The sequence below is a fragment of the Diorhabda sublineata genome, chromosome 6 (genome assembly GCF_026230105.1).
Source record: "Diorhabda sublineata isolate icDioSubl1.1 chromosome 6, icDioSubl1.1, whole genome shotgun sequence".
Lineage (NCBI taxonomy): Eukaryota > Metazoa > Arthropoda > Insecta > Coleoptera > Chrysomelidae > Diorhabda > Diorhabda sublineata.
The window spans coordinates 10,692,031-10,719,078 of NC_079479.1; the positions used below are offsets into that span (position 1 = coordinate 10,692,031).

At 34.0% G+C, this 27,048-nt stretch overlaps 1 protein-coding gene and 1 non-coding gene across 2 annotated transcripts in view; both read right to left on the minus strand.

The window, feature by feature from the left end:
• LOC130446008 (uncharacterized) overlaps positions 1 to 27,048 on the minus strand; it is a 38,897-nt gene that overhangs the window by 10,954 nt on the left and 895 nt on the right. Inside the window, exons 2-6 of the mRNA XM_056781971.1 lie at positions 15,435 to 15,483; positions 11,696 to 11,866; positions 5,147 to 5,303; positions 4,944 to 5,027; positions 2,285 to 2,418 (exon numbers count right to left, since the gene is read on the minus strand). Of these exons, the coding sequence (XP_056637949.1) occupies positions 2,285 to 2,418; positions 4,944 to 5,027; positions 5,147 to 5,303; positions 11,696 to 11,866; positions 15,435 to 15,483 (595 nt within the window). The remainder of the gene's footprint in view (positions 1 to 2,284; positions 2,419 to 4,943; positions 5,028 to 5,146; positions 5,304 to 11,695; positions 11,867 to 15,434; positions 15,484 to 27,048) is intronic.
• Positions 21,395 to 21,466, minus strand: Trnat-ugu (transfer RNA threonine (anticodon UGU)). The gene has a single exon. It is a non-coding gene; the product is annotated as a tRNA-Thr (tRNA).

Sequence of the window (27,048 nt, forward strand, 5' to 3'; positions counted from 1 at the left end):
ATTAAAACAAAGCTTTATATAGTTAGTAAGACAAAAAAATTGTAAATTTTAATATATATTTTATCATTAATAGGAGGGCCAAGGTCGGGTTACCCTCAGTTTAGTCAGGCTTGGGCCATAATTGGTTTGCCTAGGCGGGGTTTCCCAACAATATGGTACATCACCTATATTACCATCAAGATTCCTCTGCTGATTCTGATTCTGCTTTTATAGAAATAATAAACAAAGCAGCATTCAAATCTGTGAAATGTCGTACTGGCGGTTTAAAAAAAGTGTCAAAACCCCTTTGGTGAGACAATTATGGAGTTCAAATTATAAATAAGCGTATGTACAAAATCACTGCAATCTTAGAGAACTATTTTTTTCGAAAAAATATGCTAGTCAAAAGCAAACTATTATTTGGACAAAAACAACAGGAATCTTGGAAAAATTTGTCAGCGGTTTAAACAAAAACACGCCGACTGAAAAAATTTGGCAGTTAAAAAAATATCAAACAAAAATTCAACTAAGAAAAAAGAGCCAATACATGAAAGCTTCTTAAGCCAAATGTTTGACAACATCTCCTCAAGCTTTGTTCCAAATATAATGAAAGAACCAACTAAGAGCCCAACCAATCACCACATCGATAAATCTTTTGATATCTTAGAACTGAATATTGCAACCAAATCCACAAGATGTACAGCTCCCGGTAATGATAATGTACTAAACGGGTATAAATAAAAAATGGTCCAACTGTAATGCACGATATTAATTGTGAGTCGCACCTTAACGTCGAGTTTTCTGCCCAACTTAATTTGATATTTCTTTGTTTCAGTGTTTGACAAATTCAACCATGGAGAGGTGCACAATTGAGCAGCGCGTTAAGATTGTTGAAACTTTTTACGAAAATGGGAGTTCAGATCAAAATGCATTTCGTGCACTTCGTGATTTTTTTGGTCAGCATAATCAATCAAATGTATCCACAATCGGGAGAATTGTGCGCAAATTTTAGCAAACCGGATCTGTAGGAAATATGAAAACACCTGTGCATGCTCGCCCCGTTCGCTCTGCGTTCGCGATAGTGTGGCAGAAGAGCCGTCAACCTCGACTCGTCGTCGTTCCCAACGATTAAACATCTCACGAACATCACTGATGCGAATTATGAATAAAGATTCGAATTTATACGCTTACAAGGTTCAATTGACTTAAGAGCTGAAGCCTGCCGCCGAATGGTTGGTTGAACAGACAGAAGTGAATGGTGACTTTACAAAGAAAATCATCTTCAGCGACGAAGCACACTTTCACCTCAGTGGATTCGTTAACATGCAGAATTGCCGCATTTGGGCAAATGAGAATCCACGAGTGATTGTTGAAAAGTCGATGCATCCACAAAGAGTGACTGTTTGGTGCGGTTTATGTGCTGACAGCGTCACCCGGTCATACTTCTTAGAAAATGAGGTCGACCAAGCAGTTACCGTGAATGTTGTTCGCTATCGCAAGACGATAACGGACTTCTTGTGGCCAAAAACTGAGGATATGGTCCTGGACGATATGTGGTTCCAACAGGATGGTGCCACTTGCCACACAGCCAACGAAACAATGGCTCTTTTAATGATCGTATTATCTCACGTCGTGGTGATGTTAATTGTCCGCCACGATTGTGTGATTTGACACCGTTGGACTTCTTTGTTTCGGGATATTTGAAAGAAAGAACATCGTGTATTTTGGTTGGACCACCCATTACTTGGGTATCATACTAGATAGTAAATTACTATGGTTCAAACGTATATCATTAATAAATATAGTCTCTTAAAATGTGTTACAAACCGGCGATGAGGCGCAGCTCCCTTCATTGCTATTATGTTTTTGATGTTGTTTATATGGATCGAGCAGTTAAACAAATTTACAACAAATAGATCGCTTAGATTTATCATTCCCGATACCATTTATTGACATCTTCATTGTAAAATTCGTTTTTTCAGTTTAAAATTAAACGTTTATGTTTTTAGTGGGAATTATTCTTACTTACAGATGTTTCACAAAATATATCCGAATGATAATTTAAATCATTTAAATCATGTCCTAGAATTAATGTTGACAATTATTTCGCTAAAAGGAGTTTTATGAAACAATATCCGCTTTTGTAATAGTAACCAGAATATTTTGCAGAATATTCAGAAGACCTACGTATCAATTGAAAAACTAATTGCTGTGTGGTAATCTTTAAAATAATAACAGTGTTGTGGAAGTTCAAGAGCAACTCTCTACATAATTTTATCCCATAATAAAATTTTATTGTACTTACTGTTGGTGATTTTTCAGTTTCGTCATTGTGGGTGTTTTTCCCCAAAGTTCCGCATCTGTTTAGTTGGATAAAAAATTCGTAATAATCTCTGCCGGTACCATTGATATACATACAATCGGGATCGTAGGCATAACCTGCAAAATGAATATTGTTCTTCAATGTTCATTGTGTAATACAAAAAAAGCTCCACTTGGCAATATAACCAGCTAAGTTGGAATTTCTGGAACCGTTGGCGATATTTATACTGAATAGTGTAGCGTGTAGTGAGTAGTGTGTATTGTGTAGTGGTGTTTATTAAGCTGTACCGTTCAATATGAGGATGGCGCTATCAAGTTCGTAGTCGTCTGACCATGTATATTGGTGAACTTATGCCTATCTTCTAAGAAGATAGTCGCAGTATTGTTATACGTTGTTGAAAGTGTGTGAAGATGGAATCTTCATCTCTTATTGATATAATTTTCGTTACTTGGACATTCATTCCGATTCCATAATTATTTGGTTGTGTTAATTGTTCCTGATTTGATATATAATACCTATCAGTTTTTACATTTGGCTATCCAATTGTAATGGTGAGTGCGTCGTTTATGGCATCTGTACACTTGTTGGATAAAATCGCATTAAATTTGGAGGGAGTGGTGTTTGCTTAATAGTATCAGGAAATTTTAAGCGAATTCATCGCGTTTTTTGCTCCAGTTGGTAAGCCGAAACGAATCAATGTGCACTTCCTTCTAATTCCCACTTAAGGACTGGATTGTCTAACCCGAAACGGTTTAATGGGAAATTTAAAAATATTCCCAAAGCATTTCAGCTCTTCATGTTTAAAACAAGAATGCAAAGGTGTGAGGTTAGTAAAGATGTGGTGTCTTCCCTTCATTCTCCTTGTGAGGTATTTTTTATTTTTCTCAATTTTCAAAAATACATAATATATTTATAGACCTCGCAGTTGTTGGATAACTGATTTCTTTTGGTGTCCACCACAAGCACCCCTTCAACAAAACGTTCAAACACAAGAAAAAACTAAAGGTGGGTATAATAGGTGTACTTACAAGATGAGGGTCTATATCTATCTTCAATAATATTTGTAGACGGACTTAGGCCAGACAACATTGAGATCATTCATCCCCCAATGCGTTGACACTTCAAATCCCTATTACAGTATATGGACGAAGAAGACAGCCCTTCAAACACTCACGTAAGTTTAATATAAATCTTTATACACATGCAACTGCTGTGTAAGAAGAATATATTGAATTTTTCTTTTTTCTGATACAGAAATTACAAATGTGCCTTAGCTCTCAACGTCACTAGCTGTCGTTGAAATATCAGACCTTCCCGTAGGACCACCAAAGGGAAAATTGACCTTTCTACAGAAATATTATAGACCTTTATATATTTTTTTCTTGATAAATCGTCTTAATTTTAGATCTAATGACATTAGATAATAGATATCTTATTTCACAGAGGAAGAAATCTCTATCCACATTCTCTCAAAGTGTAAGACGGCTATGAAACTGGCACCACACCTGGGAGTGTATGAAATAGAAGACTAAGAACTCTGGCAGCTTCAGCCATCCCACATGCAGAAGATTCTAGAAGGAGTGGGAGTATTTAGCTCCAAATACTGTGTTTTCCATTGTCATAGCAATAAAGGGGGCCACAATAGATTTTTGGTTGCAGTGTATAGAGGTCTGGCTATTAAATAAAGGGTTTTCCCTTTCCATACAGCTTATCCATTGATCGAAGCAGTGCTGGAAATCTTCTTTGCGCCTTTAGGAGCTCTGCCGTTTTTTGATTTACCGCTTCCATCGACTCAAATCGAGTCCCTTTCAAAGTAGATCTTTTTCAAACCTTTCAAGGAAATCTAAGCAGACCCGTTGACGCTTTTGGTCATTATCAGATTTTTTGGCACTAACTTCGCACAGACTGTTGTCATGTGTAATTCCTCGTGTAAAATTTTTTTTATCGTTTCTTTATCGTCCAGATGCTCATTCGACGATCTGCACGCACAATTTGAATGATTTTTGTCACTGTTTTCGGAGTTGTAACAGATACAAAGCGGCCTGGGCACAGTCTTGTTATTTAATAGCCAGACCTCGTACTTATTTATATGTTTATTCTGTATTTTTTTTAATGAAATAAAAAACTTTCTTTGGTCTCATTTTTTTCTTTGTTTCGTTTCTAGAGTCCCTTTCTCCTCATAATTGAAAATGAAAGAATGCATCATATTTAACACCAACTTTCACATTCGTTTTGATTATTCCAACTCCATTGAATTGTTTCGAAAAATATGCCGCAAAAAACAGAAAGGAAACTGCCGTTTCCATGTACTTTTAGTACTGCTAATGAAACAAGAGATGACGTTGAAACGGGAACTCGAATTCTATGTCTAAAAAGTTCATTTGTAGTATTAATAGTAGCTGGTAGAGCACGCTACCAGTTACTGCTTTAACAAAGAGAACGACTACTGTTCTACCAATCAAGATAAAAGTAGCATAAGGTGTTGAATTTTTTTAATCATTATTGGTAAGACAACGCATTTTCTCTTGGTTAGATCCTTGGTTTGTGAATTCTAATAAGTTCTATGTTGGAAAAATTACAAATTAGTGAACTTATATTCATTTCCAACTTCAGAATCTTCAGTTATATTTATCATGCTTACCGGCCGAATATACCAGTCCTGTGAAGGAACCATTAAGACCAATACGGATTTTCATGTAATCGTCCTGGCATTCAGCTTCTATATCTGAAAAAAAAAACGTTTATCTGGAAATAGAAAAAACTATTGACTTTTATCTTGATTTGTATCAACTTGCATCTACAGTTTATTATGGATATTTGAAATTAAAGTTGAACAATACTTACGTTGAACTCTGGTGTTATTAAAACGGAATCTTCTATATTCCCTATCCCACGTTTCATATGGATGCTGCCAATCTATGTCATCACCGTTAATATCGTCATTCCGCTTCCTTAATGCCGGTACAGGGACGTAATCGTTTGTTTTGCCGATAAAGACAACCTAGAATTAAGGAGAAAAAACTAAATACATTGTTGTTCAATTATATACAAACTGTTCTGTAGCCCAATCGCTTTAAACATGGAAGGAAAACGTTTGAGAATATTTTCATAGAGACAGTCAGTTTCAAGAATATTAAGTGTAACTAGCGCCCTCTATGACAGTCAGACATAAAAACAATGCAATGTTGCCAGTAGTTGCGGCCAAATCGTGGAAATATGTGTATATTATATATTTTTCTTCAACACTCTTTATCTTGAATACGTATGGCGTTCCCAAAAAAATTTTACTGAACAAACCCCAAATATCTTTCAATTTTCTATCTATCCTAAAAACGGGATCACCTTTTTTTGAAACACATTGCAATATTTCAATTATTTGAAGAGTTTTTACCAGAGTTATGAGAGTATTTATGTGCATCAAGCAACAAAAACTTTACGAATTCAAAATAGAAATAGCGAAAAAAACTTTATTAAAATTAACATTCTTCACGAACGGGTTATGATATTTTAATTTCCTTATTTTGTAAATTATTTACGTGCTTGCTTTTTAACTAAATCTAATCCGGCAATTTAAAACAGAATTGAAAAAGAATTTGCTCCAGTGGCGTAAAGAATAGGGGGATAAAAGTGACTACTAATCCCCACAGCGCGCCACTGGTTAAATTTTTCCAAAATTTGTTTATGTCAAAATATTATTTTATTAAGGAGCGTATTGGTCAACAAATTTGAAAAAAAAAATTGAAAGCCTTCTTGATTTAAGGCAAATTTTTGATTTAAAATGTTGAACACCCTAAATCACAGCAACTAGGCCCCGTAAGGGTTCGTAATCCTATATCAAAATGGATAATTTATTGAGACCTCTCTGTTGTAGAGCATTGTCGATCGAATATAGAAACACCCTGTATTAGGACTCCCACGTTATATTTTCCTAATAATGAATTTGTATGTTTTAATTGGATTTCCTACCATCCGAACAATGGAAAAGAAAACTATGGAATATATGGATGCATATCAGAAAATCCAATTGTCATGACTTTTTTCCAATTTTCTCCTCTTGATTCACCCACCGCCATCTGTCTGACAAGTGACAAACTTTAGTCTTTACTCCACTTTACAGTAAGAACTGAGTGGAATTTAAAATGTAGTTCGGACATGCTACCATAGGGGTCACACCTGGAATTATTGTGTTAGGACTCCCATGTAATATTTTTCTAATGCTAAATTTTTATGTTTTCAATCGGATTTCCTGCAATTCGAACAATCGAAAAGAAAACTATGTAATTTATGGATGCATATCAGTTTTCTAATATGAAGTACGGTTTCCCAGAAAATCCAATTTTCTTATTTGATTCCGTAGCACCTGTTATATCCGCAAACCTTTATACGACTCGCATAAATAAAATATCTATTTTTTTCAAAATAAAACCTCAATACTTTTATTTATTCTATAATTATACGATTTTATAGTCTTCACTATGGACGCTCATTGTATCTGCGATTATCATTTTAAAGAAGAAGATATTGTGAAATCGCGGAAGATTGATTATTCAGGTGGAATAATCAAAGAATATGAATTGAAACGAAGGACCCTATTGCCAAATGCTGTACCAGTTAACCTACAGCCAAGACAATATGATATTGAAGTAAAGTTTTATAGAAAATTCATTGACTTTCAAAGATATTACAAAATTTGTACTAACTTTAAATGTAGCTTTCAGAAAATCAAGAAACCTGCACTATCAAACGGTTAAAATAATAAATGACGATAAATTTTCAAAGGTATAAGGTTTAAAGTAAAAACTAAGCAGTAATTTAATTTTAATTAATTTTAATAAATATTTCGTAGAAGCCAACCATCAATGTGCGAAAGCCTTTTCAACAGTTGGACAATCGTATTAACATTAGAAAAAAATGAACAGGGTCAAAAAGAAGCAAGTGATAATGATAACTCCAAAGATTTGAACCGAATTGATTTACCTAAGACTGTTCGAGAGAATGAAGACAAGCTCATAGATCATGACTATAATGTAACTTATACTAGTGAACAAGTATTAGCATATTTGGCTGGCTATATGTCCCGTAAAATGAAAAAAAATACGAATTCTGCAAAAATTGTTTTGATTCTTTATCTTCGGCTGGATCGGTAAAAGAGAATCAACAAAATGAATTAATCAACGAACTGTCCTTGTATGGCGGCCTAGCATATCCCAGTCAGGGATTGTTTGAATTAACTCGCCGGTTAGAAAATACAGTTTTGGATGTTGTTGGGAAAAAGGGAATTGATCGAATTACTCAAATTCAATTGCCCAAAATTGGTTGCCACGAACATTCTCTATTGTTAACAAGAGAGATTATTATTTATTATTTAACCATGAGAGGACATTTCTTGGTCAAAACATTTAACAAGGAGTATATAGAAAAATAAAAGTAAAATGTATAAGAAATTATCAAAGTTGTGACTTACGTTTGATTATATTCATGTGAAAAGTTGTGCAATCCTTAATATATTATTAGATTTTTATTTTTTATTAAGAACTTGTTATATTTCTGTACCTGCTTGCATAAGCTAATTACCAATGATATTTTAACAAAACTATATTATATTTGTTGCGGATAGAGTTCAATATTTTATTTCTATGAACCAAAATGTTTTATTTTCAATTATTTTTATTGATATTTTTATATGACTATAACTATTATATTAGTTGCTAATGAAGTTCAATATTTTATTTTTATGAACCGAAATATTTTTTTTATTATTCTATTATTTTTATTGATCTAATTATATCGCTATAATTATTATATTAGTTACGGATAAAATTAAATATTTTATTTTAATCAACCAAAATGTTTTTTTTTTTTTATACTATTTCATTATTGTTACATGATTCTACTTTTTTTTCATATTAGAATATATGTATTATCTAAACCAAATAAATAGCTAAATAATAAAGTTAATTTAACAGGATTCTGTTTTGTTAATCGTTTCATTATTTTAATACTTCTAATTTCATTATCACGATGCATTATTTAAAGCATTACTATACAGTTATTTTCAAATTAGCGCGTAAAATTCAAGCGAATACTCTCTATAATCAGCGCCACCTATTTACCCATCAAAAATCAGCTCACATTTTTTAACCCAGAGACGTTACTCCTCTACACTCCATAGTCTTCACCATGTAACTCGACAACCAGTTCTAAAATATAGTGTATAATTGGTTGCCACTTCTTAAGGGTGAGACTAAAAATTTATAATCAATAATTATATCTGCTATTTTTTAAAACAGCTATCTAATCAAATCAGTAATAAGAAATTATTTAAAAAACAACACGATATCATATATTTTTTTATGGAGCTTCCGAAAATCTCATCAGTTTTTCAGTTCGAGAAATGGTTTTCGAGAAAATACAATTTTCATGACTTTTTTCTACTTGCTGAATGATTTTTTTTTTTCGGAGAAACTGATTCTTTTGTGAGGTCCTCATGTCAAAATATTTCCCCGTGAGGAATTCGAGCAAAATCGGAAGCAAAAGATTTTTTTGGCATTTTTGTAACGTTTAGCTGCATAAAAGATTATCAGTTTCTTAACAATCAGGCAATTTAAAAATTAAAAAAAGAATTTGCTTCAGTGGCGTAAAAAGGGGATAAAAGTGACAACTAAGCGTTCATATTCCTATATCAACATGAATCATTTATTGAGATTTATCTGTGGTAGAGCGTTGTCGGACGAATATAGAAACACCCTGTATAATTTAACATCGCATTCTTTGTCAATACGCTACACCGGAATATAACGAAACGAGCACGTGTTGAAATTTTCCATTCTTTTAGAATAATTTACTTCGCATTTATTGTGTCCATCAAAATGATGATGGGTTATTACAGCAACAATATTGTGATAACAGTTATTCAAATATCATACTAAATCCGTTCGTGAAGAATGTTAATTTTAATAAAGTTTTTTTCGCTTTTTATATTTTGAATTCGTAAAGTGTTTGTTGTAGGATGCACATAAATACCTACTCTCATAACTCTGGTAAACATTCTTCAAATAATTGAAATATTACAATGTACAATATCTCAAAAAAAGTGATACCGTCTTTAGAATAGATAGAAAACTGTAAAATATTTTGTTTGCTCAGTAAAAAATTATCGTAACGCCATCCGTATTCAAGATAACGGGCGCTGAAAGAAAAAATATAATATAGACATTTTTTCACGATTTTGCCGCAACTACTGGCAACATTGTATTGTTTTTTTTTGACTCTCATAAAGGGCACTAGTTACGCAGTTCGTATCATGTAGTACTCTTGATACTGTGTACCGTTTTCGGCTTCTGCATCTCTACCAATTACATCGATTCGGAAATTGGTTAGTCAACCAATTACCTTAAAATCAATCTTCTTGAAACTAATTGTCTCTATAGACGCCAGAAAATGGAAATATGTGTTCCTTTCAAAGCAATTTGAACTCCCTATATCCCTGTAACTAGGCTCCGTAAGGGTTCGTTTATCAAAATGAATCATTTATTGAGATCTCTCTGTGGTAGAGCGTTGTCGGTCGAATATAGAAACATCCTGTATAAGGAAAACATCTATCATTTCATAATTAGATGATTACATCTTTTATCTTCGCTATTTTATTCAATACTACGGTATTTCTCAACGTTCGGTAAGTATTTAGTCGGCGTAAGCCTTTTTTATACCATAATTACTTTCTCCAAACTCGGCCATCTTGAAATAGATATACGAGGGCTAACTACGAGGGTAGTTCAAATATAAACCGGAAGTTTGTTGAAATTTTGTACAGTTTCTGTAGATAGTCTTCGTTACACTCTACACACTTTTATTCGTCTCTCCGGAAGACTTCGAATGCCTTTTTCGTAAAAATCTCTCGACTTGTCATATAACGAGCACGAAGGATTGCATTAAATGCCTGTTACAATGAACAAAACAAATTATAGTCGCAAAGTGATAAATCAGGACTATAAGAAGGGTGTTCCAGTGTTTCTCAACCAAATTCGTTCGACGTTTACATCGTAAGCCGAACTGAACGCGGTCTGGTGTTATGCTGAAGCAATATCACACTACGAATTGAAATATCGCGTTATATTTATCTTTAGACAGGTCTCACCGTACTTTTTAGGAGGTTCCTATAATACTGCGCGATTCCAGTTTATTGTTCATTGAAAAATTCTACTGCAATTACGTCTCTTATGTCCCAAAACATGGTACGTAGCACCTTAACCGCTGACAGTGTATTTTTCACTTTAACTGGCATCCACCTGGCTGAAATTTTGCTGTAACCAAGCCGCTCTTGAATTATTTGAGTGAGTTTTTCTACAACCTTATCACCAGTAATCTGGGGCGCTAGGCATGTCCAAAGTTGCCATCACTTCTCGGACTTTTAGGAAAGCGAAACACCATGTATACAGTCAACTCTTGGAGAAGCTTTTATATCTGAATTGCTTGAGAGGCTTTCGATAGATTTCCACAGAGTTTACATTATCTTTAACAAAAAATCGAATAATGATGAGTTGCGCAACATCCTTCTCATTCAGGGCTATAAATACAATGAAAAGCGAGATTACGTGGTCCCGTCTGTTTTCTACGCTTCGAAATAAACAAGTCTGACATCCAATCCAGTTACTAAATTTTTCGCGCGTTTATTCAAAAATTCCGGTATATTTAAACCACCTTTCGTCGCTTTCTGGACGAACACTATGAGTAAGAAATAACGAAAATATCAAAACACTGGCCCTGGCATTAGTTGAGCAGCCAACGAATCTACGTCTACCGTTCGCGTCTCCTCCAGGCAATTCACGAGGATGAATTCGATCGCAGATTGGAATTTTGCGAGTGGTAACTAGGATGCAGTCTGGATGATCCGCAGTTCCAGCATTCGGATGAAGCTACCTTCAAGCTGAACGGTACGGCCAATCGGCACAAATACGTGCCAGCATCATCATGTCTTCATTGAAGAAGAATTAAATCTGCCTGGGATGTGTGTGTGTGGGTAGTTATGCATACGGGAGGTCTTATGGGTCCATACTTTTATGACAGTCATGTTACAGGTCAAAGTTACTTTGAAATGCTCGAAGATTTACGATCTTTTGGTATAGATAGTGAATTTATAAATAAATTCATTAGAAAGAAATAGTTTTTATTCGGAATTTTCGTATTTGTTTGAAAGTATAGTGAAAACTTCTAGATTAGCAGTTTTATTTTTGTTCAATTTCTTTCATTTTTGAATTACCGGGCAAGATATTTATTATCTTGTGTATCCCATAATATAGTTTCCTCAAAAACTGAACAAATTTCTTAGGTATGTAACCAAAATGTGCGATAAAAACAAATTAACTCGAAAACATTGTATTATCAGCCACTTACCGCTTCTGGAGAATTAGCTTCAAGCTTCAGAGCTTCTCTAGAATGATTGTTCGAATCTGGATTATCCGAATCTATATTAAAACCTTTACTACCAACACTGGTGCTGCGACTGCTGCTTACGCTGTACTCAACAGAAGCTGTCGTATCTTCAAATGACTGGCAGTAGCACATCTGAAATAAAAATATTTGAGTATACAGTGTGTTACGATGAACTGATAATCAATAGTAAAACGATATGGAGTATATTTTTCATATGATTACGATTGAAATTTCACTCTCAGAGAATTCTGGACATCTACGCTGATAGTTGGCTAATGCAGTGGTTTCAAAAGTGCGTGCCGCTTCATAAACTACCATCGGTTGTATAATAATAACTTTTATTATATTTTTACATTGCCCTGCAAGACAATAACATGCATATAATGAAACCAACAGAGAAAATTACAGCATTTAAGAAAAAACTGCAGTTGTGGACAAGAAGAATACAAGATGGCGGTCAAGTTGTTTTCCACAATTTCATAAATTCGCAGCTTGTAATTAGTTTTTTATCTCTCAAGATTTGCTGATCCTTTTAAAGGAATATCTTTCCAAACTCACAAGGTGTCTAAGCAATGGAGAGATTCAAGAACCTTCCCATGCACTACGTTCACCATAATTCACTTAATTAGAAGAAAACAATCTTGAACTGAATTCTAAACAAAATTCGCTTGTCTCGATTTGGTGGAGTTTTGGGTAGACGATCAAAATGAATTTTTAGACGACGCCACCTGAAAGTTGTTCGTTCTGTATTCATTCATCATATACCGAAAGTTGCGTTTTTAGTGTTCCATGTATTGAAAGTGACAGTTTCGTACTGCAAAACACTCGCTCTGGAGTAGACGACTTTAACTTCCTTAAATGTGACTCTAGCCACTTCAATGTTTACAGTTGACAGTTTCACTTCGATGATTTAGCATAACCTTAAATTTTTAATTTTCTGAAATTATTTGTTTTATCCGAAGTTTTGTCTAAATTAATGAATACAATGAATGAAGATGAAAAAGAAAACATCAGCGATGAAGAGTTACTCGAATCAACGCCATCTGATCTCACCGAAGAAAGTAATGCGGTCGTTCTTAATTCGTTGCCGGATAAATCTTGTGCAAGGTACGAAAAACAGTACGAGCTCTTTATGAAGTGGTGTCACCAGAAAAAATTATGAATAAAATGTTTATAATTCTCTACTATTTATTTTCTTTCCTCAGTGTAATTGAAAAAGCTTTGGATTTTACAAATATACGTCGTCTAAAAAAAGTTGTGTACGCCGCGGCTGAAATACTACTTTGTTGGACTCGTCTGCTGCTCGCCTCGCTTCGCTCGTCTTTAGACTCGTCCAACAAAATAGCACTTTCGATCCTTGGCATATAAATAACTATTCTAACAAATGTGAAAAGCTTCGAGAAATTTAATTCTCTTTGCAACATTTAATTTATGTAAAATCGGATCTTCAGCTGTAGATAATAGTAGATAGATAATAAAAAGTAAATATCGTTCAAAGATCATCGTAAAGCAAGAAATGGGAATGGCAGTGTTAAACCTGATTACTCGCTTTTATAAAAGTTTTTTTTTGCAGTCTTAGAGAAGAGATTTTTTTTAAATATATTCAGGGGTGTCCCATGAATGTAAATCCAAGTGGGTGTCACGTTTTATCAAATATCTCGTGAACCGCGCATCGTACGACAAAAATAAAGAATAAGTATTCACAGAAATTCAAATGTAAACCGGTATCATCATAAAAGATTGTGTATGTAGCAAAGAAACAATAGTACACCATAAGAAATCTAATTGTTCTCATGCGAAGGTGTTTTTTGTTAATCCCAGTTTGTTGCTGCCATCATGAAGGCACGACGTTGATTGCTTATATAATTACTGCGACTATTTCTACATCTGTTTAATCTCAATTGCGAAATCCGCGTATTTGGAGGACTGAATTGACTCTTCTATCAACCATCGTGATGTCAGGTCTGGTATTTGTTACCTATCGTCTAGATCTATTGCTAGATCTGCAGCTGGTACTTGTAATACAGTATATAAATATTGAGAAGACCGAACTTGTTGGCCAGTTTAAGTGGATGATGCTGCACACTTGGTTATGTCGGATATTAGCTAACACACTACAAGCAGATATGTTGAATGGTCTCTGATGTTTGTTGGCACTGCATTTGTCAGATTGATCCTTAATAACATTTTTCTTGTAGTTATTTATGTTAATAACTTGATCTTGAATGAAGTCTTCGGTGTCTAGAAAGAGATTTCCGCTAGTAAGCATCTGTTTGAAGTTTCTTTGTCAACATGCGGATGGTTGAGGTAGTGGATTTCGTGACTTTGGTTCCAGCTTCTCTAATACTATCTTCAAGTCAGATTCTGACGATGCGAGGTTGAAAGGTGGATAATCCTAATCCGTCTTGGATATAATCCGATTATTATTCTTATATATAATGTACCCATATCATTTAACAATTAATTGTGAATTGGCTGTGTCATTGAACTTTATCGCACTAATCAATCACCTAGTATTTATGTTCAAAAGATAGTTGTTCGTATTGCGAGTGAAGAATCCCAGACAAAATACTAATCCTGAAAGTGCGCCATTTAGGAGCCCATGGGCTAATGGGTTAAAATTCATTATTTCTTATTAATTTTCTAATGTATCTAGTTAAACTCATAATTAATCAAGATTCTTAGTTTAAGTGTGAAGCTGCCTCAATTTTATATCGATTATGTATCACACATATTCTATTGGTGATAAATCTGGGAATCTCGGTGATCAAAGTAAAAGATGAATTTGAGATTGGTGAAAGTACGTTCATATTATCCGTAATTGGAGCTGAATGTGATCAATAGTCCGTAGTACATTTGATCTTAGCTCAACTGAAATGATAGCAGAGAATCGTGAAGGAGAGGATTTTTTTATGTTATCGAAATACGTGATAACTATTAATGATTATGTGCAAGAAAGTTCTTCAAATTTTGTCGCGGTAGAAGATGAATTTGAGTCTACACATGTGCTCAACAAAAATATTGGTTAAAAATGTGGAATGGAATTGTTTATATTGAGTGTGTGAACAGTGGAACTTATCTAATCTTTCAAAACGTGTGAAAAATCGATTCCAAAAATATGGTATAATAGAGAAAATAGGACGAATTCATTGAATTGTTGTATTATGTTGTCCACAATAAAGAACTTTTCGGAAACTATGATCTGATTTATCCGATTATGATCTGAATCTTCAGAAACTAGCTCGGATCACGTTCATTGTTGTACGGAAACTGATGAATGTTTTATAAACATTGAAAATTATTTATTTTCTTCAAACGACTTAATACAATTAATTCCCATGAGCAGCTTAATTGCTAGGTTACTGAATTTTGCGGTTTTTCATACTTTTCGACATTTCAGCAAAAAATTAGCTTATTAGAATTAAACTTTAGTGCTAAGTCCGTGTGAGTGGATAAATCGTTTATATAACCTGCCCAATTGTTATTGGGCAGGTATAAAACCATTGATCGTGCAGATGCAAAGTTCAAAAATCGAGTTTAGGGATTCCGTTACTCACATAAATACATGTGTGTTAATAACACGAACAGCAGATGCATTGTATGTAATTTGACACTAAAATAATTATCTACTGACAAATGTATGTACTGCTTTAATTCAATTGATCATCAATTTGTTTTCGTAACAATATGTTTTACTTACGTTTTGGAGGCCATGAATCAGAAGACACAGTATTAATGCGTGACACCATCTGAAATAAATAAGTTGAATATTAATAATATGAAACTTGGTTAAGTTAGGTTAGGTTAGGTTGGTGCAAATTGAACACTTTCTAATTTAAATTTGTGAGAATATAATAATAATTCTCAAATGAATATCCACTGGCGGCTATTGAGCAGATATTATCAAGTTTTGAACCCAAAAATGAACAGTAAGAATGTTAGTCACTAGGAGAGTTGTTTTTTTAGCCTCCAAAAAAGATTTTATTACCAAAAGTTAAGATACAACATACAATACAGCTTATTTCTCTACATAATCATCTTGACGATAAAGGCATTTGTCTTCTGTGAACAAGCTTTGCTATACCTTCATCATAAAATGTAACCGCCAAATATTGGAAGTGAGTTGTGACTATTTTTTGCGTTCCACTTCAGTTTGGAAGCAACGCCCACCAAGTTTAGTTTCAGGTTCAGTTCAGGGAAAAGATGAAAATAACTCGATGTTAGGTCGAGACTGCATGGTGGGCGTTCTGTCCAATTGAAATTTCTGAAGGAATCGTTGGGGACTGGTATCGTCGTGTAGAAGAACAATTCCAGGAGTCAGCATGCCTCTTAGTTTATTTTGAATATCTTTTCGTGTACGTTGCAAAGTTTCACTACACGAATCTGCATTATTCCAAACTGCATACACTCCCCAGGCAGCACCCTTTTTTGTTCCAAAAAACAGTTACATTAACTTTATGGTTGTTAAAGGTTCGTTTGCATTTTGTGAGTTCTGTTGGTCGATTCCAAAAACAATGTCGTAATTCACATTTGCCGGGAAAATCGTCTACTATCTATACTATAATTTTTGTGTTTTTTAATTTGGTACAACTTCTATCACAAATGTAAAAATATCGACGCGAGAAATCGCCAGAAAGTTGTCGCTTTAATTCAATGGTTGTCGTCGTATATCCGGATTCCTCGGATACAGTGTCAGGTTATGTCTGGTGTTTACTGGAGGACATTTGTTAAGAGTAATATTTCTAAGTACGGTGTAACTATTTTGCATCGTAGTATGTACTGAAGACATATTATTTAAAATACTGTATTTTTCTCATTAGTAGTGCTTTATCAAGTCACCTGGTGTGAACAAATTTGCAGCCTTCCATTCTCAAAAAATTGTATTTCTGATTTGCTATGGAAGAAAAAATTTGAAATATGTCAACGTTTTTTTAATTATTTTTCCTCTTTTGGTGTCGTGTCAATCTTCAAGCGTTGTTCTACTTCAAAAGTGAGACTTATGAGTAAACCAACCAGTTTCCGTGGTTAGTACTTTTTCCTTCTTCTATGGTCTCAGCTGTCCAGGTTTCTGGTCAACTCTGGATCGCTTATAAGTCGAACGGCGTTCTTCTACATTGAGTTCAGGGTATTCTTGGGAGCCAAGCTCCGAATGTGCGAACAATATTCCAAAGATGAACGAATATGGGCCTTGTAGAAGAATAGAGTATGAAGCTATTTGATATTAAATAGGGCTCCTAGTTTTTCTGAAGCTGCATTGGCTAAATCGGCCACGTGACCATGCCACGACATATTACTCCCAAGCCTCGACACACAACAAGCAAATTTGCGTTAACTCATTAAACTCAATCACATTGCTTCTACCTCACTCGAGTAGATCGTCGATGTACAGGGGAAAGGGTGTTGGTGACAAGATGTATACCTGGGGGACACCAGTGTTGATCTCAAACTTTTATAAGGTGTGTTCATAGATAGCGACTTGGATGGATCGGTCTTTGAGAAAGCTACTAAGCCAGACGATGAGTGTGATCGTTAAATCGTACGATCTTCATTTAATTAGACGGTTGTCGTGCCGAACCCTGTCAAAAGCCTTCGATATGTCCATTGCGATTGTTCTGGATCCCCAAATTTCTCTATAACTTCAGTCCATACGTTGGTGATATAGGATAGGAGGTCTCCGGTTGATCTCCGTTAGCAGACTCAAGATATGCTGGTTAACGACTTTTGCCATGCCCTTGGCTGAACAATATTGTAGTTATTGGTTTGGGTTGATCCCGAGCAATTTTGAATCTGCCCTGCATTGTTCGCTTTTGATTTAGCTAGAGCCAGAATATGAGGTCTCTTCGACTGCAGATGTGTACAGCGTTTATATTCGTGGATTGCAGAAATCCACCTTAAAAATTTATTTGATAGATAGATAGATCTTCCAGACCAACCTCTACCCGGAGATCCAAACGGGAGGCTAGTTTAACTAGGAAAGATTTTGGTGCCATCAAGGTATATTTTGTTCCCACCCTAGAAACCGGACGCATCGGTACAGCGATGACACTCAGAACCCTTCGGGCCAATTCACGTGCTAAACCTGCAGAAGATGCCTGCCAAAATTACTGTGGTTCCATCAATTGTAATAATAAACTAGTTGACTGGCAAGATCAGATTGTCATAGAGAAAATCTCGTTTTTCGCTATCCGGAATCGTATATATACAGTGGTAAAAATCTATTATAAAACTCTCAGAATGTTTTTTTTTATATATAGAAATAAATTGTTAGTAGCAACAACCTCTTCCCAATCTTCTTGATCACCTTGTTTAATTAATATAATAATTTCAGAAAACATTCTATCTAAACTGTCAACATTCACACTTCGGCAGTTATACGTCTTTTGATTCGACCATTTCCCACTTGAAAATCATTATAAAACCGTTAATTCAAAAAAAAAATCTTCTGTTATGAAATAATTATTGTTAACGTATTTATTGGCAGTGACATACAGAACTCCGTATAGAAATACTAACAGTATCTAGAAGTAAGTTCAGCGGAACATTTGGTGACGAATTAAAACTTGAGCGACAAGTACTGTTCTGAATAATGTACAAATTATTTGTACCGAGGACCGTAACGCTATCAGAAAGGTTTCCAGCACAAATTACACATTAATGCGTCTCCGCCTGCTGGATTTAGTGCGATTCCAATAATGGTTGATGGTAAATCGTTTTTAAATTATTGCAAAAACTCACCTGATTACCTTTAATAACACTTGACAATGATAAAGGGATGATGTGATGTCACACGACGTTTCAATGTTGTATATGAATTTGTACACCGAAGTGTAAAGAATTTATTATTTTTTGATGAATGTTGAGAATTTGGTTTTATTTTAATTTCAAGAATTTCTTCTCTAGCAAGGTGCAAATTCGAAAGGCCATGAAAATGATGGTCCTTTAACAGTTATTGGAAAATCATTTACAGGCAAACATTTATGTAAAAGTGTTAATGACATAGTGGAATCAGTTCGTAGTACAGACATCCACGATATACAGGGTGTGCCAGAAACTTCACCGGAGCGCAACGCATTCTGCATTAAACATTATTACAAAAATGGCGATTAGGCGTTTGTTTCGACGTGAGTTTGGATAACATGACATAAATTAGTGTCCGATGGAAGGTGTGATTCTATCGTGGGTCATAAACTTGGAAGCTACTGGTTCGACTCTCAATCAGAAGCCTACGGGACGCCCAAGATCAACAAGAACAGAAGACACAATTCAACAAGTTAAAATTTGTGGTATCCAGAGCATCTTTGCGTCGCATTTTGTCGAAAGTTCCCAAATTACACCTGTATAAAATTCAACATGTGCAGAAATTACAGTCAAGTGATTTAATTTTAAGACGCGCTTTCAGACAATATTCTGTTCTCCGACGAACCCCATTTTTACTTAAATGGACATGTGAATAGACAAAATTGCGTTACTGGGCTACAGAGATCCCACATGCAAAATCTCGAAAGCCTCTGCATTCGCCGAAAGCAACTATTTGGGCGGCGATATCAGCGCACGGAATTATCGGACCCTTTTTGTTCAAAATCAACGGGGACAATCTGTCACTGTAAATTCTGAACGATTCATAGCCATGTTAAGGGATTTTTTCCTTCCGCAACTGCAACAATTTGAAGCCTATAATCGTACGACATGGTTTCAACAAGAGGGCGCGACATGTCATACTTCTAATGCCTTTTTGGCAGTCGTAAACCTAAGAAACTGCTATCCTGCCGAGGTGACATTGCATGGCCGCCTAGAAGTCCGGACCTAACACCATCGGATTTTTTATATGCGCAGCACTTTCAGTCCTTGGCATACAAAGAACTATTATTTAGATGAAACATGAATCTATGATAAATTTTGACTACCATGAGGACATGAATGCTGATGTTTCTAAAAAATAATTCGAACAAATGAAAGATCTTCGTCCTCATAACTGTGTAATAGTTTTGGATAATGCAAGTTGCCAATCAAGACATTTGGAAAAACTGACTACAATCAAGTGGTTTTTTGTGAAAAAGTACTGTATTATTAATATTCCCTTCATAAAAATGAAATTGATAAAATTGCAAAAAATCGTTGAATGAGCGGTGGTTAGATCTCTGCGATATTATTGGGAACTAAACCCGATTGAACTGGTGTGGGCACAAATAAAAGAGAAGAAGAACCCTGAAAATTAAGAAGAAGAGAAAATGTGGAGGTTTGACAATACTACTCATGAAATATCCAGCCACTTATTGTGATTATTAGTTACACCAGTTCATCTCCTGATTTCGATTCTTATTTGGATTTTTAAAAAGTAGCTATGCTTATACTGGAAAGATTTTATATTAAAATCGTTGTTGATGAACAGAAGGTTGTTAAAAATCAAAGTTTAAACCCTTATAGTTCTTCCAATATCAATTTCAGATTATAAAAACCCTTGCCGATAATTTTATATAGATAAATGGGACGACTTTATACGCCAATATTTAGACTGATGCACTTAATTGTAGACCTACTTGGAACTTAACTTAGTTGCTACAACTGAATATTAAATTATAAAATGTAAATAGACGCGTAAAATGTACCTGCATGTAAAGGAGTTTGGTTTAAACAGGGAACCAGATGTAAACTGAACCCTTTTTGTACCCCTTTCGTTTTTTTTTTCAGGAAAACGAAATTTCAAAGCAAAAACCATAAAGGAAGATAAATTCTTTGAAATAAAACAAAAAAAACATTTCAATTCCAAAGTATCTTTATAAATAATATATAAATCTTTCTATAACATAAAAAGAGAAAGAATTGCCCTACGTATAAAATCTTTGCTTTGTCAATTTTCTTTACATGTTTTTCGGCAACCCCTTTCGTGACTACTCGACAAATGGAAAATTCTTATTATAGTTGTATTATCAGATTGCTGAATATTTTATTTTTTCAAACATTCGAATATATTTGGAATAACTTGATGCTTTCGTATAACTGAATCTTTATTATTAAATTCATACCTACACTATGCAATTTCATTGTCTTCATTCGCCCATGGTCTAAAGAACGTCTTATTTTTATTTATTTAAAGAAATTTATGTTAAATAAATCCCACCAAGTCACGCCACTGCTTATCGCTGACTGTTTGGCAGGAATATTTCGAAGAAATTGCTTACATACGCCTTCCGACAGCTTCAGCTAATATAAATGTATTTAAGTTTACGATTCGATATTTTCATTGGCAAACAATGGAGATGATGAGTCCACGTGGCCTGACGGTTTGTTAAATGTCTACCGTTTTTGTATGGGGAGTAAACATTATTTTTCATTTGTTAATTTTACAATTGATATTGTATGTATTTGAATATATATATATATATATATATATATATATATATATATATATATACATATAGATTCAATTATACATTTGAATAAAACTTTCTGAACGTTTGTAACTGTATTTGAAGCTACAAATTGTTCACATTATTTAGTATATAAACTCCACATTTTTAGTTTTCTTTATGTTGCCGTGGCAACACTAAAACACCTTTTGGCAAAAATTGAATAAGCAAATTATGTGGTCAATAAAAAATTAAACTTAGAAAATACAAATCTTAAGACATCCACAAAGTGAAAAAAAGAGACCACGTATTATGCCTCCTGTGAGGATTGAACTCACGACCCCTGGTTTACAAGACCAGTGCTCTGCCACTGAGCTAAAGAGGCTTGATGAGATTACAATATTTTTACATATAAATTATCTCAATTAGATTCAAAAGATTTGGTGATAATAATTGAAATATTTTGATTAAATGTTTATAAAAAAGATTATTATTTATATCAATTCTTAGAACGGTAGTTTTTGGCACTTTTTCTCCTCCTTAACAATTTTAAATTATTTTCAAAAGGCACTAGACTTTTTTTATATTCATATAGAATAGAAGCTGATTTTTATTAATTATATGAAAGCCCTATAGACCCCAAGAGCCTGTAACCAATATCAGGTGGTCATTTCAACACTCACGAAACTTTCTACAGTAAATCAGTAAGAAATAAGATTTATTTTAGTTAAAGTATCAGTCAAAAAATTTTAGGAATCTTCTTTCGACAATTGAATTTTTCCCAAAGCATTAACATTTCTCCTAATTGACGGAATAAAGAAAATAAATAAACAATTAATAATATACAACGAAATTCCATTACCAACAGTCTGCCAGAGCGAAAAACGTTTCTGTGCGAGTGCAAGTAAGACAGTAATATGGAAACCTGCGGGTTAAAGTGAGAGCGCTTATAGGGCATCTGTGGACTCCATTAGACGTAGATTTAAAATGGTACAAAAAGCAATAGATTTTTCTAAATCTAGTTGATCACTTTGGAAATATTTTTCTGTACCTTTGACGCAGATAATCTCTAGGTAATTATCAAGGATACTGAAAATATTAAGAATATTAAAAATATTAAAACGCTGTTACCTGTACCCGTAACGTACTTTTATATTTCTTAAGTAGGCTTGATCAAATGCTTGAGCAAATTGATTGTATCAAGCGTTGCATTATTTTTGAGCTTCTATCAAAATTTCAAACTAATCCCTAAAAGTCTTTAAAATCGCGATGTGATTTGCTTGCTTCACTGTACTATCTTAACACCTTCTAAATTTCGCTTGGCTGGGTGCAGCGTTTGACTTTGTCTCGGGCTCATTAGATTTTGGATAAAACAAATATTGCGTCCTCACAAGCGCCTTTCGCTAATCCTAAACAAGCTGCTTCAACACAATCCTTCTTTTATCTAAAGACAATGTAGTAAACAATACAAGTAAATACAACTATCTTTAATGCACAGTGACGCCTCGACTAGCACGAGGATCTTATTACCTCCTAGAATTCCACCGGATCTTTCTCCAGATTCTACCTCAGTTTTCAAAAATACCATGATTGCGTCTATTTGTATCTTCATTGAAAGAGTTCGGTGTCGTGCGGAGGATACAAAATACAGGACACAATAAAAGGACACAACTATGTTAAGTGTTTCCAGTGCTCTAACTTAGACGGTTATACAACTCACACAGCTTCATGTTTTTTTCACCACTAACTGTAACATCGGATTAAATCAATAAGTCTGAGCGACCATTAAGATTCGTTAAAGCAGCTAAAGCTTTAGGGTAATTTATACCTGTTGGCGGAAAACTGTCAACAAGTTTCCTTGCTCTGGATCCTCTGACTTAAATCAAGAATTGAAACTCGTTTTCCTCTTTATCTTGGTCTGTACTATAAAACTATGATCAAAATGCAATCTACTGGAAACTATCATCCTCAGGGCCTTAACTGGAACTTGAGCAAGTTAATTCTAGACCTCCACTAGAAACAACAGTCGGTCCAGGTTGCATAAAGGACTCAACTCGATAGTTGAGAGTGTGATATTTCAGTTACTATTCATCATAGCTCTCCATGTTATCTGTTATTTCTGAAAACACGTGAGTCAAATAGACAATTAGCCATCGATTTAACGAAAAGAGGAACCAATAAAACTAATACCTTCTCTTATTGAAATCACTTTATAAATGACACCTTGTGGGCGTGCGTACCTGTCAAATATGCCACAATTAAAATTTAGTTTATTAAAATCGCCGTTCCGATAATTTCTTATTTTCTATCACAGTAATAATGACCCTTTGGGTGGATGACACTAAATATAGAAAAATTGAAAAGTTTATGAATGAATAAAATGTATCGCTGCTGGTATATTTATTCATTGTCAACAGGAATCTTTCATCTTGTAAATACGTTTAATGATTACTTCATCCGTCATTGGTGCTACTTGACCGTTATACCACAATCATTCGAATTTATTCGATTGGTTCAGTTGATATCGATATTATTTCCGGTCATGTGAAACGCGGTTTGGTTCAACAGCATCTTGCAAATCATTTGCCTGTTAAAAAAAATAATCTAGTGGGTATTAGACTAATTATTTGATTAAGTATATATATTTGTTTATATTAATATCTAGTTTATATAAAACACGTTTCGAGAAAGGTGTAGGTTCACTAAAAAAATATATACGAGGTCTGGATATTAAGTAACGAGACTGCGCACCTTGAGGCGCCCTAAACAACGAATAGTGCCTTGGGTATCTGAATATCTAGTCTATACACGTCTCAAAACATGTTTCCGTCACTATTATAGTATTTGTGCAATAGCGGTTTGAAACGAACGTGTTTTTTTCTCGTAAAACCGGGTGTGACAATTTCAAATTTCTCATTAAATTGAAAAAAACTCTCCGACTGAGTAATATAAATTGTTGCAAGAGACCTGTGGGGACAATTCTCTATGTCGTGCGCGTGTTTTTGAGTGATGTAAGCGCTTTAGTGAGTGCCGAGAGAGCACTGAAGATGACCAGCGCCCAGGTCGCCAAGTGACTATTTCAACTTCGGAAACAGTGACCAAAATCAACCAAATTGTGCGTGCTGATCGTGGAATAAGCATCTGAATTATTGCCGAGGTTGTAAATGCCGATAAAGAAACGACAAGAAAAATTTTACACGAGGAATTACACATGACAAAAGTCTGTGCGAAGTTGGTGCCAAAAAATCTGACTCCTGACCAAAAGCTCTTGCGTCAACGGATCTGCTCAGTTTTTTTTGAAAGTTCATATAAAGATCTACTTTGAAAGGGACCCTATTTGAGTCGATGGAAGAGGTAAAACCAAAAACGGTTGAGATCCTAAAGGCCCACACCAAAGAAGACTTGCAGCACTGCTTTGATCAATGGAAAGTCTCGTTATTTAATACCCAGAGCTCGTAGATCTTGCTCAGTTAAGGATTTCCTCAACATCATTCGCTTTAATATATTAGCAGACACATGACATAAATTTTTATATTTGCCTCTATAAAAGGGTACTTATTACAAGATTAGTATAGAATAATTTTAATCATAACTATTTCCTGGTAAAATTTTTCGTGCAAAATCCATATTTAATCGAATAATGTTCAATTTATGACCAGATAATCTTGGTAAAATTCGATATTGTATATTAAAAAAAAGCGTCCAATGCTGCTAAATACTGTTTTTCATTAAATATTTATTTTCCTTGCGATTGGGAATCAACTAAGAGGTTATTAAACTGAACATACTGTCTAGTACAAAGGATTCAACTCCCATGAACGTTAAGTCCAATGAATCGAAGCTTCTTTACCGTTACCATCCATCGATTCAGCTAATGTTTGGTCAACCAATTACGACTCCATCACATCAAGGTGCAAAGAAGCTCCATCATGCATGAAAAAGCTCTTAGCGTTAAATTTCGATTAAATTATTTTCGAAGTAGACATCTTATCATTCATATTTCCAACCTGATCACTGAATACGAGGGTTGATGTTAAATGAAAGTGATAGGACACAGTATTTGAAAGATATTTTTTTTAATCAGAATACCTCTACTTGCCGCACAAGATATGACTGAAATGACTAGACACTGATAAAATCTCATGTGAATTTGATGTTTTTTAGCTTCACCTGTGTTTTGGTATGCTTGGAACTAACTTGTTGGTTTCATTTTGACCTAATTTGAACGATTTAATTCAAACTTTGCACACTTGTTAAAGTCTGACTACAATGCAATAATCAACACATCTCTATATTTTGGAAACGAGTTTGAAATACGATATTTAACTAAATAGTGATAAATAAAATACAGTTCGAAAACTCTGAGAAGCACTCTTTTAGAATTCATTATACTAGAATGTCAAAAATAAATTTTAGTTTAAAAAAAAAACTAAAAAATATACAACACAACACTAGAACCAAATCTATTGTGTATTATATTGGTAACGCCTCAAAAGTTAATAAAAAATATCAATTTTCGTCACCCTTAGAAATTGCTGAATTCTGTAAACTATCACGCAAATGTGTTAATTCTCCCTAATTAATTTGATATATTTGCGTTGAATATACACCTAAAAGTGAAAAAATACTATTACATCTTTAATTAAGAAGTGCTATTCGTAACCAGGATAAACTTATATTGGGTGCCGCAGATCTGCTGTATCTCATGTCACAGAAATTTAACCAATTGATTTAATGGATAATTTTCAGCAATTCCTTTTAGTATTAATAACATAAGTGAACGTGACACATATATTGATTTGTTTTCTAAAGAGAACGAATTAGTGTTTTGTAATGACATTGATGAGGGCTTGATGTTAGAACTGGGTTATGAACATAGAAGAATTGAGACACTTCATTGATTCCTCAAAGTCAAGTCTAAAGGCTGTACTGCTCCATAACGCGGAGAAATTTCCATCACTACTTTAGCTTACGTATTTTAAAAAAACATACATCATAAAACTAATGTTGGAAAAGATAGAATACAACAAATCCCAATGTTTAATCTGTGCAAATTTTCTCTGGCTATTGATTACGTTCATGGGCAAAAAAATGTGGAAAATGAACCTTCAGTTAACCCCAAAAAGATAATATCATCACCTTTGTAAATAAAATTAAGTCTAATCAAAAATTTTGTAAAAGCCACGGACAAAGATGGAATTTGTTTCTAATTTTTGTACTGTTGGAAGTTTTACATATTTTATTTATCATCTTACATCAATGTATTTGGGGGGACTACGATTTCCGTACTTATTTTGGCTTAATTAGGCCAAAATAAATCGAAAATGAGGAATGAAATTTTTTGATATCTCGCTTCCTTTTCGAGATATCGATATTTATAGTTATAATCAAACGTTAGTTCAAAATTTGCTTTACTGAACAGATGGCGTTCCATACTTCGTTTAAAATTGATATTTTATCACTTCAAATCTTGTAATTCAATAAACAAAAAAAAATTTGTTTAATTTTTATATTATTTACCCCGATACTCCAAAATTATATTGAAAAAAAAACAGATTTTTATAGCAAAATGAGCAATTTTTGATAACTTTTCATCACTATGTGATGAATATAAATTAACATAAGATAAATACATGAATAATTTTATGTTTTTCACAAAGAATTGTCGGTTGTTTTTCATTATTTATAAAATAAAAAAAATATTTAATGATAGTTTGAAGATTTAATTGGTAATTTAATGTAAAAATATCATCTTTCGAGCAAAAGTACGTTCTGAATGCTTCCAAAAGTTATTTATTTTCGTTTGTTCTATAATTGAAAAGCCAGACTACCGTAGTATTTCACTATTATCCTGAAAAAGTTCTCTAGCAATTATTTTTGCATCATTTATCCTATTTTTAACAACAAAATCAACCGAATAAGAAAAATGACTGTAAAAAATCGTTCCAAATGTACCCGCTGCGAATT